At 41.7% G+C, this 12,258-nt stretch overlaps 1 protein-coding gene across 2 annotated transcripts; it reads right to left on the bottom strand.

Annotated features, from left to right (window-relative positions):
- Positions 1 to 6,622: 6,622 nt before the first annotated feature.
- LOC308687524 (uncharacterized protein) lies at positions 6,623 to 12,022 on the bottom strand. Of its 2 annotated transcripts, none has more exons than XM_081360122.1 (4): positions 11,950 to 12,022; positions 11,127 to 11,294; positions 9,559 to 9,943; positions 6,623 to 9,271 (listed from the first exon to the last, which is right to left on the bottom strand). In XM_081360122.1, exons 2-4 carry the CDS (start codon positions 11,292 to 11,294, stop codon positions 8,442 to 8,444), a joined length of 1,383 nt encoding a protein of 460 aa, XP_081216248.1. In that variant the 5' UTR covers positions 11,950 to 12,022; the 3' UTR covers positions 6,623 to 8,441. The 2 variants fall into 2 exon arrangements, with proteins under 2 accessions (XP_081216248.1, XP_081216249.1); XM_081360123.1 differs by having other exon boundaries at positions 11,933 to 11,958.
- Positions 12,023 to 12,258: the final 236 nt, after the last annotated feature.

Here is a 12,258-nt window from a genome sequence, read left to right as displayed (position 1 = left end):
CGTTTTAACAACATGGCCAAAAGATTGCTATAACTTAGCTCGTCTGGATTTGTGGATGTTTCCCCGGTGACACCTGCTTTCGGCTACTGTCTGCCATACAGACCCGGTTTTGTTCATTAAATGTTCTGATCTGCCTTTGCTTTTTATGTTTTATTTATTATACTTAAAATAAATTTGTATATTCGTTTATTTATTTTTCCCCCTTTTTTTCACAAATGTATGACTTTTGGAAGTGCAATTTGATTATATGCAGTTTTAATAAAGTTGAATTAAAGAAACCTTACTCTTCAAAGTGTAGGCTACACTTGCAGGTGTTGATAGCCACATTAAATAATAATATAGATAAACAATAAACGATAAAAAAGTATATAATTATCTAACAAAATACACCATATAAAAATATTGTCAGAACGTCATCTCTCAGTTGCTGAATGTCGCGCAACAACGTTGCTACAGCCCTGTCGCGTCTTACAATTCTACGTTGTTACAATGTTGCGAGCACGTAGACAGCGACGTTGCCATAGAAGAAATGCAACATGCCAGAGACGTTGCCACAACGTAAATGTGTTTGCTGGGCATTAATGAGTTGTGATTGGTGGCAGCCACTGCAACATGCTTTATTATTGTCACCATTGTTGAGATTCACAGACTGATTATTGATGTCTGTGTTTCTAAATAAATTCTTTTGAAAGTCTTTTGATCAGAACAATGTGTATTAAATATTTTGGATTATAAGTAAAATACTGATAATCATATGCTGTAGAATCACAAAGCTGCTGCTAAAAAGTTACACCAAACTATCTCAATAAGTTTCATTATTCAGATCACAGCATGATTATGTCAAAAAATAACCAACACTATCAGATCACACTTTACTTTGTTCATTTAACTGTTATAAATCAATAACAGCAGACAAACAACAGTAACATCTAAAGTTAACATATAAGGGTCAAGAGCCCAACTAAAGCAAACATTGATCGCCAAAACGGTGGCTTACAATTTGTGATTTCCTCCTTCAGTGATTCTGCTTGTTAACATCAGGTGTCTTCAATAATGCTCAATCATCACTAAATTAATCACTTAATTATCTCATTAACTTCAACACTCTTGAGTGTTCATTTAACACTGGAGTTTTTGCTGTGTAGTAAATGCCGCTCCATCTGAAAGCAGGTGATGGCGATTTATTACTAATCAAGGAACCGGCTTTACTGATGAGATGCGCATAACAATATCGTGCGATATATCTCCCAGCCCTAGTTCACAATTAATGTAAATACACGGTCTTACAATGGCATTGCTTTATAACTGCTCGTTCAGATCCTGTAGGAAAATTAACAGTCTTTATAAAGCCCAGAGATATTCTGACAGCTAGTAATACTCGAACCGGCTTCTGCACTTGTACAATTAAAAAATTTGCCAACTGCATATAAGTGAATCAGATGTTGGTCATCATAACATGAAATCTGTATGAAATGCATAAACAAATGACACAAAATGTGTATAAATTCTATATGACTTTAATTTGTCTAGCATATGATTCAATATAAGAACTTTAAATGATTTATATATGAATTTTATATGAGTTTTATATATTTCTACTAATACCATACACATTTGCATACTTTTGTCATGTAAAAAGTATTTTAGCAGTATTCATATATAATGCAAAAATCCCCTACAAGTTGTATGTGTGCTATTTAGTATGAAATGGGCCATAATCGGTCTGATTTTGTATGGGACATGTATTGGCCTTATATGAAACACGCAAGGTAATTCTGGCCGATTTAAGTAAGAAGATATATGGTTGCTGTATATGAACCATGCAGGTTTTTTCATATGGGCTACTCGCGCATTATATGTGACCACAGCCGCACGCACCCGAAGCGCACGCAGAGAGAGAGAGAGAGAGAGAGAGAGAGAGAGAGAGAGAGAGAGAGAGAGAGAGAGAGAGAGAGATGAGTTTCAGATAACATCTTCAATGGATGCAGCCTATAAATAATGTAATGATATATGAAAAGAAAACTTAAATAGGCCTCTATATATATTCAAAGGTTCCAATGTTCAGTTATCTTACCTTGATGCGATTTTGTAGGCTGGTGTATTATTTTTATTATGTACATAAATGGACCATGGTGAACATATTTACACAGGTTTTCAACCCTGTTTGAATATAAAACCCAGTTGAATATAAAAAAGTCCAGTGCAAACGTTACTCCCACTCGTCATCGGCAGCTGTCAGAGTTGCCAGGCGACAAGAACAATCCTTGCAGGCTAGACCGGTCCGAGCGCTTAAGATGTGCCCTGTGATATGGGACACAGCTGTAGCAACAATTTGTTAATATTGACAATTGGTCTACATTTTGTTACTTTAATTTTCGGAACTACATACTTCGCTAAGTATTGACGTACAAATGTGAAGTAACCTACTGAACAGTACTTTTTTTCCTCTCACAGCAACACAAAAAGAAATTATGTTATTTTACAACATGATGCATTGTTTTACATTACACTACACAAACGTCAGGGTTGCCAACTTTGGGACTTTGGCTGGAGTGAGACTCTGTAAAACATCAGTGCGCACGCGTAACCCTAACCCTAATTTTAAAAACATCAGTCCTTGTTTACTTATATAGCCTAAACTTATGATAAACCCCTGTATAACCCCTGATTTATGAAAAAAAAAAGTTTTTTTCAAAATGTACAATTAATTTATTGATTGCACTATAAAAAATAAAGATAGAGGTGATTAAATAACAAACATGTAAAACAACAACATCAAAACAATAAAAAATCTCAAAAGGGACACATAATAGTTGTGTCTACATAATAGTTGTGCCACACCTCCCCAGTAAACCACAACACAAGTTTCACACATTAGGCCTGTTGTAGCCTATGCCACAGTGGCAGAGTTGGCCTGCTTCACCACCTCTGCAGGAGCTCGTATCTGAAGCAGGGTTCAATCCGTTCATGAACGTTCACTGCGTCTGTCACGTGACAAATGAACGAAAGACTCAGAAAGTAATTATTTATGTTCCCTGTAAATTATTTTTGACTTCATTATAATGATTTCTTAATTCAGAATATGATAAAGACTGCGTAGGTGGATGTGTCTGCCTGTCTGGGGAATTTGGTTGTTAAAATTATAACATTTAAAGCCCCTTAAATGAACGAAATGACTCGTGGTCGCGAGGCTGAGGGCGCAAGGCCGGTGGCGTGATTGATAATGAGCGACACGTGCGCGACGCACCGGTCTCGCATCTCTCACGGAGGAGCGGAAGCATAAAGGAGGAGCGACGACAGTGAAGAGCGAGAGAGGAACAGGCCTGTGTTTTTATTTGATGTTCTGTGTTGCCAGCAGTCGTCCGTGAGGGGCTGCTGGCTTTTACTTTCATTTTGTTTTTGTTTTATTTTTGTCATTAAAAGTCTTTAAATGTTCGCCGGTTCCCGTCTCCTTCTTCCCATAACATCTGAACCTCGTTACATTGGTGCCGAAACCCGGGAGGAAGGAGGAACGCGTTGTCAAAGAGCCCTCGCCGCTGTGGTGAATCCGCGGTGCCATCGTGGCGGGCAGTTTCCGTCGCCATGGACGCTCGAGGCGGTGCGCGGGAGGGAGTTGCCGGGGGGATGGTCGAGCTCGCTGCTGGCCGTCTGGGTGCTGGAGGGGCGGCTGCCGTCCGTGATGGAGCGGAGGAGTCGCCGCCGTTTGCCGTGGGCCGGAGCCTGATGCCATCCGCTGTGATGGGGAGGAGCAGGGAACGGGGGACTCTTGCCGACTGCCCGAACACTGAGGAGCCGTCGCCGTCCACCAGGCGGCGGAGGAGTGTCAAGCCGTCCACCGAGGGCTATCCAGCGCCACCGCCAGGCACCGCGGAGAAGATCGCCCAGCAGGTGTAGGGCCAGATGGCAGCGCGTTATGGGAACCGGACCAAGAATTTTTTTTACTATTATTTTTCTCCTCTCTCGTCTCTGTCGCTCCTAAATGCTTCCGTCTCCTTTTCCCTCACCTCGTCTATCAATAACCCCAGCCCAGGTACCGCAGCCGCCGTGATCGGTCCCCCCCGGGGAGGGGGGAGGGGGAGTAAGCGCAGTCTCGTGGGTGCCCCCCGGCCTGCGAGGGGCGATGGGGGTATGTGGCGAGCACGACGAGGTCGAGGGCCGTGGGAGGACGGCGCGAGGCCGGTGGCGTGATTGATAATGAGCGACACGTGCGCGACGCACCGGTCTCGCATCTCTCACAGAGGAGCGGAAGCATAAAGGAGGAGCGACGACAGTGAAGAGGGAGAGAGGACAGGCCTGTGTTTTTATTTGATGTTCTGTGTTGCCAGCAGTCGTCCGTGAGGGGCTGCTGGCTTTTACTTTCATTTTGAATTTGTTTTATTTTTGTCATTAAAAGTCTTTAAATGTTCGCCGGTTCCCGCCTTCTTCTTCCCATAACATCTGAACCTCGTTACAGACTCGAAAAAAGATTTGTTCATTTTAATGAACGAACAAGCGAGTCAGTAAAATGATCCGAACTTCCCATCTTCCCAACTTGATCATCACCATAGACTGTAAAAAATAGATCATCACACAAAATGGGGAAACATTTTTTTGCACTTTAAAAAAAGCTAAAATATTTTTCACAATTTTAAATAACATTTCCTGCATTTACATACCTTTAGGGACTATGGTGATACAAAATCCAGGAAATAATTTAGTTGATTATAATGATAAATTCTGCCAAAAAGAATATAGTAGGCTACTAAATTATAAGAAAAATGTCTTACTTTCTTTATTGTTTAATAGGGACTTGAGAGAATCATTTTATAAAGTCAAAAATTTTCACCGTTAATGTTTTGTGTGCAAATAAAATTTAAATAATGTTTTAATAATGTCTTTTTTTTTTTATGAATGAAGGCCAGTATCAATGTAGCTACTGATGTCTCCATGAAAATGATTTTTTTTACTTTTGAAAATTATAACAACTTTTAATATATGTGAACAAAACTTTCCTCACATAAACCCAAAAATAAATGTAATATTGACATGTGCCCTGCCCTTCCTGTCTAACAGGTATGAAATATACAGAAATTTAATTAGGTTATCAAACAGTCCGCACTGCATAAATTATCTACTAAATTAGATTAATCCTTATTAAAGCTGCCAAGAGCAGTTAGTGATTTTCTCTGTTCCCATTGTTCTTTGGTTAACTTTACTGACCACAGAATTAGTGGCTGCTGTCACTTTAAGATCTGCCGCTGCTGAAAGGCTCTCACGCATCTCATTTTCGCATTTACTCTTGTTCATTTAAGACTTTATGTAACTAATTTAAGACCGCTTATTGTTATGAGGATACTCGACAAAGCTGACATTTTGGCATGTGTTATTGTTCGTTCAAGCGCGAAAGAGAACTGCCCAGCAAAACTGATTCTGACGCGCTGTCTGTGCGCTCGATACTGGCGCGAGTATTTCTGTGCGTCAGGACATTCACAGAAATTCACATTTCTTGCGTGTGCGTGAGAGCGCGAGATTGATGCTGAAAGCGTGAGTGTCACGCCAGATGCATAAGAGTTGGCAACCCTGAATAAACATGCTGTTTTTCCACCCAGAGGATTCATTTCTTTGCGGTATACATCTTGATATTTTACATTTACATTTTGGGCCCTATTTTAATGATCTGAAACGCAAGTATCAAACGCGAAACGCAAGTAACTTTGTGGGCGGGTCTCGTGCGCTGTTGCTATTATACCGGCGGGATAAATGACTCGCCCGACGCAAATCTAAAATGGGTTGGTCTGAAGTAGCTTCATTATTCATAGGTGTGGTTTGGGTGTAACGTGAAATAAACCAATCAGAGCGTCATCTCACATTCCCTTTAAGAGCAGGCGCGCTTGTTCCATGGCGGATTGCTAATATAACGGCGGATTTGCCAGGAGCGGTTCACAGCCGAGGAGACCGACGTTCTCGTCAGGGCCGTAAAACACAGAGAAGTGACATTGCATGGGAATGGAGAAAAACCCACCCAAATTAGCTTCAGTTAAACAGGCGTATAATAATTTGGGTAAATGTGTAGGCTAGATTTAAGCCTATTTTTCACATCTTAATGGACACCACAATGATTTCCCTCATGTGGAATATTTTCCTTGTAATTATGTATTGTTTGCAAAAATGTCAACTGCTGCATCTGTGCGTAGATGAGAGAAGCAAAGTGTATGCGCGTTGTGCACACGCTACATTATGGTCAAGCATTCGCCCTTAAAATAGCATCTGAACGCGCCACTGACTTTAGACGGGGTTTCTCCTGGTCTGTGGCGGAATTGTTTTCCGGAACTGCAAAATAGCACCAGGGAACGTTTGCGCCGGAACATGCCTCCTCTTTGCACTGAACCGCCCCCGGGAGCGCAAGTTCATTCCCTAATTTACCGACGTGCGTCTGTCGAGGGAAAAGTCCGCTGTGCGTCGGGTGCAAGATAGGGCATTTAGTCATTTAGCAGACACTTTTGTCCAAAGCGACTTACAAATGAGGACTGAAGCAAACAGGTCATCATGAAGAGGCAAAAACAATGCAAGAAGTGCTCAAAATACAAAGTTCAGGCATTGCTTAGAGTAGCATAAGCCAGTCAAGGGAGTATTAAAGAAAAAGGAAAGTTAATTTTTTTTATTAAGAGGTTAAGTGCTCACGGAAGAGATGAGTTTCAGCTGTCTTTTGAATGTTATCAGTGATTCTGCATTTCAGATGAGGGTGGGGAGAGCGTTCCACCATCAAGGAACAGTGAATGAAAATGTTCAGGAGAGTCATTCCGTGCCTCTCTGTGACGGTACCGCGAGTCGTCACTCATTGACCGATCGTAGGCTTCTGGTAGGGATGTAGACTCGTAAGGAACGAGTGAAATTAGGACGGAGCTGAGCCTGTGGTAGATCTCAAAGCCTTGAACTTGATGCGAAGTGGTAGCCAGTGCAGAGAGATGAACAGAGGAGTGACGTGGGCCCTTTTGGTCTCGTTGAAGACAAGACGAGCTGCAGTGTTCTGAATAGAGGTTTAATTGCACATGATGGAAGTCCAGCCAGAAGAGGCTGCAGTAATCAAGCCTAGAAATGACCAGGGCCTGGATGAGAAGTTGTGTTGCATGCTCAGTTAGGAAAGGCCTGATCTTCCTGATGTTGTGCAGTGCAAACCTGCATGATTGAGCCATCTTTGTAATGTGGTCTGTGAAGGTCTGCTGGTCATCACATATTACTCCAAGATTTGTGACCGCCCTTGATGGGGTGATTGATGAATCTAGCTGGATATTGAAGTCGTGCTGTAGAGACAGATTGGCAGGGAGGACGAGAAGTCTTTGCCAGGTTGAGCTGCAGGTGATGTTCCTTCATCCAAACGGAGATGTCCGCCAGACAGCTTGAGATCAGTGGAGCTACTGTGGGATCATCTGGTTGAAATGAGAGGAAGAGCCGTGTGTCATCAGCATAGCAGTGGTAGGAGAAACCATGTGCCTGAATGATGTGTCCCAGTGATGTGGTGTAGATTGAGAAGAGGAGGTCCCAGCACTGAACCCTGAGGAACCCCTGTGGTTAGTTGATGTGCTCTGGATACCTCGCCTCTCCATGTGAGCCCGAAGGACCTACCTGTAAGATAGGACTCGAACCAGTGGAGGGAAGTTCCTGTGATGCCCAGAGATGAGAGGGTGGACAGAGGGATCTGATGATTCACAGTGTCGAAGGCAGCAGACAGATCCAGGAGAATGAGAAGTGAAGATATTGGAAGTAGCCTTGCGGTCTGTAGGGCTTCAGTGACCGACAGTAATGCAGTCTCGGTTGAATGCCCTTTCTTGAAGCCGGAGTGGTTGACATCCAGCTGGTTGTTCTGAGACAGGAAGATGATACTTGGTTGAAAGCAACACGTTCAAGTGTTTTCGCTATGAATGGTAGGAGAGAGGCAGGTCTGTAACTCTCTACAAGTGACGTGTGTAATGTGGTGGCATAAAAGCTCTGGGAAAACACATGAAATTGAAAATTAGTAACATTGTGTGAAAAGAACACCATGGCGTTTATCAGTGAGCCACTTTTAACACTTAAAACATGTTTATCAGCGTTATGAAATCCAGGAACTCATAGATACTATCTTGAGGCTTTTTAATATGGCAAGTTCAATATATAATCATTGTTCTATTCTGTCAAACAACTTCATTTGCAGAGTTTGCTTCAATCCATTTCTAACTCTCTCAAACCACATGAAAGCACAATGTGACACTGCCTCCTACTGGCTGAATGTACAGTTTCAGGATGAGTCCTTTATCCAGATTTACTGATGAAGAGACACTATGATGATTCAGGAGCAGTTTGTTCTTTAGTGTGTTTCTTCTGGTGGGTCTGAAAACTACCTAAATAAGCGAATCTCTCGTCGCAGATGGAGCAGCGGTAAGGCTTCTCTCTTGTATGAACTCGCTCATGAGTCTTCAGGACATCTACGACGGTCTTTCTCCTGTATGTATTCTCTTATGCAAAGATAACTGAGTGTGTTGCTTGAAACTCTTCCCACAAACGCCACAGTGATATGGCCTTTCTCCAGTGTGAACTCTCAGATGAACTCCTAAATTAGCCGGACTAAAGAAGCTCTTCCCGCAGTAGGAGCACAGGTACGGTTTCTCTCCGGTGTGAGTCCTCTCATGCAAAGTCAATTTAGATTTGTGACGGAATCTTCTATCGCAGTGTGAACACTGATATGGTTTCTCCTCAGAGTGTATTTTCTGGTGTACATGCAGATTGCTTGAGTTTGTGAAGGTTTTCCCACATTCGCTGCACTGGTACGGCCTCTCGTTGGTGTGAACGCGCACATGCCTCTTCAGATGGGGTTTGTGGTTGTAACTCTTCTCGCAGTGAGGACACTTGTACGGCCTTTCACCCGTGTGGATTCGCTTATGAGCATCAAGATTCCCTTTGGTGCTGAAATACTTGTCACACTCGCTGCAGTGGAAAGTCTTTTCGCCAGTGTGTGTCTTCATATGAACTGTCATATTAGATGGAAAGGTGAAAAAATCCTTCCCGCACTGTTCACAGTGAAACTCCTTCTTCACGATGTGTTCTTTTGAATGAAGTCTCTTCTCTTCTAAGGTAGGAAAGCTGATGTTGCATCTCTTGCAGGAGAAGCTTTTCTGTTCTGTGTGTGTTCTCTTGTGTCTCGCTAAATGTCCCTGTGAGCTCAATGTTTTCCCACAGGTGACGCAGGAGAAACTCTTCAGCTGATCTTTTGATGTCGAAGTTGTTTCTTCATCAGTAGATGAACCCCCATTCACATCTGAAAAGAAAAAGGTATTAAAATGTCTAACTTTAAATGAACACAAATAAATTTAATGAATCATGCACTTACCATCATGAAAATCTATTATAAGCTTAAAATTTAAAGATAAATGTGAAATTGTGATGCAGCTCATGATACAGTGTTTTAAACACATCGGTTCACAGTAACTAATGTCTGCACCTGCTGATTTAGAAGCACAACTAAATGTTTACACACATTCTGACTATGATTTACTATAACAAAAGTGGAAAGGTATGTATCCATCATAAATGGAAGATACATACCTGAAGGAATAAAATCATCATTGTCATCATTATCCTCATTCTCATTTTCTTCATCCTCAACATCATTTCCTTCATCATCCTCATTCTGAACATCATCTTCATCCTCCTCCTCCTCCTCGTGGCTCTGTTGTTGTTCCTCTGCTGTGGTTTCTTCTCCTCGTCTCTCTATCAGGTTCCTGCAGTCCTCCAGTCTGACGGAGCACATCTTCATCTGCTGTTCTCCAGCGTTACAGTCAGAGGTTTGATCAGCGGATCCATGATCCTGAGCGTCAGTATAACACAGTAAAGTGAGGCTGAGCTCTGAGTCCTGTGTGTCTCTGGATCTCCAGACTGAATCCTGAGCTTCTGTCCCATCACTCACACACACTGAAACCTTCTCCAGATCCTGACAAACACATCATAGATCAACACAAATAAACAACAACCTGTTGATATTAGCCTCAGTACTCAGCAGTTATCTCTAGTGGGTAAATTGGTGATTTGTTAGCATATTCTGCTGTTAACTTAACTTGAGATGTGCATAAGAAGTCATTTATGTAGAAAAAATGTGAAGAAATTTTTTAATTTGGAGCTTTCTAGCCTGAGTAAAGCCAGAAAATGTATTTTTGGCTTATGTGGATGAAAGACAACAACTCCCAGAATGCACTTGCTTCCCTGCCCTAGGAGGCCACGCCTACCGGTTAGAGAGCACAGTTGAAAACAACAAGAAGGTTAGGCTACTAACTTAGTGAGTCTCCGTGACGAGTTTGCCCGTGATTTTGAGATCGCACAAAATGTCCGGGATTCGGCTTTTGCGTTCAACAGTCGCCATTCATCATGTTTACTGTGGCGAGCAGGACGAGGCTGACGGCCGCGGGAGAACAGCGCGAGGCTGGTGGCATGATTACTGAGACGCGCCGGTCTCGCATCTCTCACGGAGGAGCGGGAATTTTCTTAGCAATGGTAAAACGCACATCAACCGATGACTTGTTTAGCGTTCATGTAAACACTACATTCAGACTCACCGATCAGAATGAATTCAGTTAGATTGAAACAATGTAAACAATTAATGGCGACCGCAGAAAGCAAAAGCTGAATCCCGTACATTTTGAACGATCTCGTCCGCCGGACAAGTCCGGGAAAAGGAGGATGGTAACCCCTACTACTCAGCTTTCTCCTACTACTCAGCTTTCTCAACAGAAGAACAAGAGCCTGCTAGCTTAGCTTCCAAAGCTGACACTGTGTACATTCTGTGAGTGAGTTGAGATCCCACCCTCTATGGGCGGGCTGAAAACATGCGGAACAACGCCTTCTACTGGCTGTAGTCTTTAGCCTCTGGCCAGAAAATCCTCCGATGACGCAAAATGACGATTTTTGCGTCATCGGAGGATTTTTTCCAGACAAAAAATACATAAATCTCTTGTCTCAGGGGGATATGAGGGTGGAAAGCATGGTAATTCGACAATACTACAGGTTTTCTACTAATACAAATCTTAATGCTAAATCCTGAAGTAACCCTTTAAGAACTGAGAAGCTAACAAAACTTTGGTTTGATTGAGCTGAAGGATGAAATGATGAGCTGCTCAAACCTCTCTGTTGGGGTTGTCTCCTCTTTCTCTCAGCTTTGCCTCCAGTGACGCCACCTCTTTCTTCAGCTGACAGATTTCAGTGATGAAATCCTCAATATCCAGCATGGACAGATCCGTTCCCACTGATTTACAGCAGATCACATCCATCTGCGCTCTCATGGTCAACATCTGAAGACAAACATATCATCATTACTACAAGAGGCATTTATAATAAACTCACACTGATTTAAACTCAAAACTAATGATAATGAAGGAGAACAGAACTACACAGAATAAGAACATGATTGCAATTTCTGAGAAGATTAATACACCGGTAGATATTAATTACAGATATAAAATAAACATAGCCTATGTTTAGGCGTGTTTATGTTTAAATTCACTATTGTAAATATATCATTACAACACATTACCAATATCTAAAACTTAAATTTAGCTTCTGGATTTAAACACAGATTTCAGAAATTTAACATGATAATGTGATACTTGTACTCGTTTCTAAGCATTATTTAAGTGTCCAGCATTGAAAATTTATTTAAAATCAAAATTAGAAAATTAAACAACGTTTTAACTTTGTTTTTATTACAAATATCACTGTTAAAACACACAGCTGCTGTAGTAAGAAACAGTACATGTGTGATTACAACTACAATAATACTGTTATTTATTATTACAATTACCCAGGCTAAACTATGGTTACTGTGGTAAAATCATGGCTAATTCGTTTTGTTTTTTTTAATGATAAATGCGAATAAGTAGTTAATTTAAAGCTTTAAAACACTACAGACAGAAAATCAACAATCACACACAGTTAACAACAACACACCTCAGTCTGAGCGAGGCTTCCTCTTCTTCAGTGGTTTTACCGGCGGACTGAAGAGCGTCACAGAGACTCCTGCAGGTTTCAGGAAGAAACGCTAGTCAGTAGATATCGTGTCTACAGCAAACTTTCTCCGTCTGTTTCTATATCAAAAACAAGCTTGAATTCCTGTGGTGCAACTACAAACGTGGATCATGTTTATGTTTTCTCTATGGTTAAAGTTAAATTGTTCAATTGATGACCACAATGTAAGTAATTTATTTTTGTAGTTGATTTGTCATGTTCACGGCACCATAACTTGATTTCCTAACGTTT

Source organism: Scardinius erythrophthalmus (genome assembly GCF_964197995.2).
Source record: "Scardinius erythrophthalmus genome assembly, chromosome: 3".
NCBI lineage: Eukaryota > Metazoa > Chordata > Actinopteri > Cypriniformes > Leuciscidae > Scardinius > Scardinius erythrophthalmus.
The sequence above is the reverse complement of the archived record's forward strand: the minus strand, read 5'-3'. Positions and strand labels throughout refer to the sequence as shown.

Coding starts and splice junctions, on each gene's coding strand:
- LOC308687524 (XM_081360122.1), bottom strand. CDS start 11,294: ATGTTGACCATGAGAGCGCAGATGGATGTGATCTGCTGTAAATCAGTG. Junction 9,944..11,126: donor GAGACAACCCCAACAGAGAG/GTTTGAGCAGCT, acceptor TGTGTTTGTCAG/GATCTGGAGAAGGTTTCAGT. Junction 9,272..9,558: donor TGATGATTTTATTCCTTCAG/GTATGTATCTTC, acceptor TTTTCTTTTCAG/ATGTGAATGGGGGTTCATCT.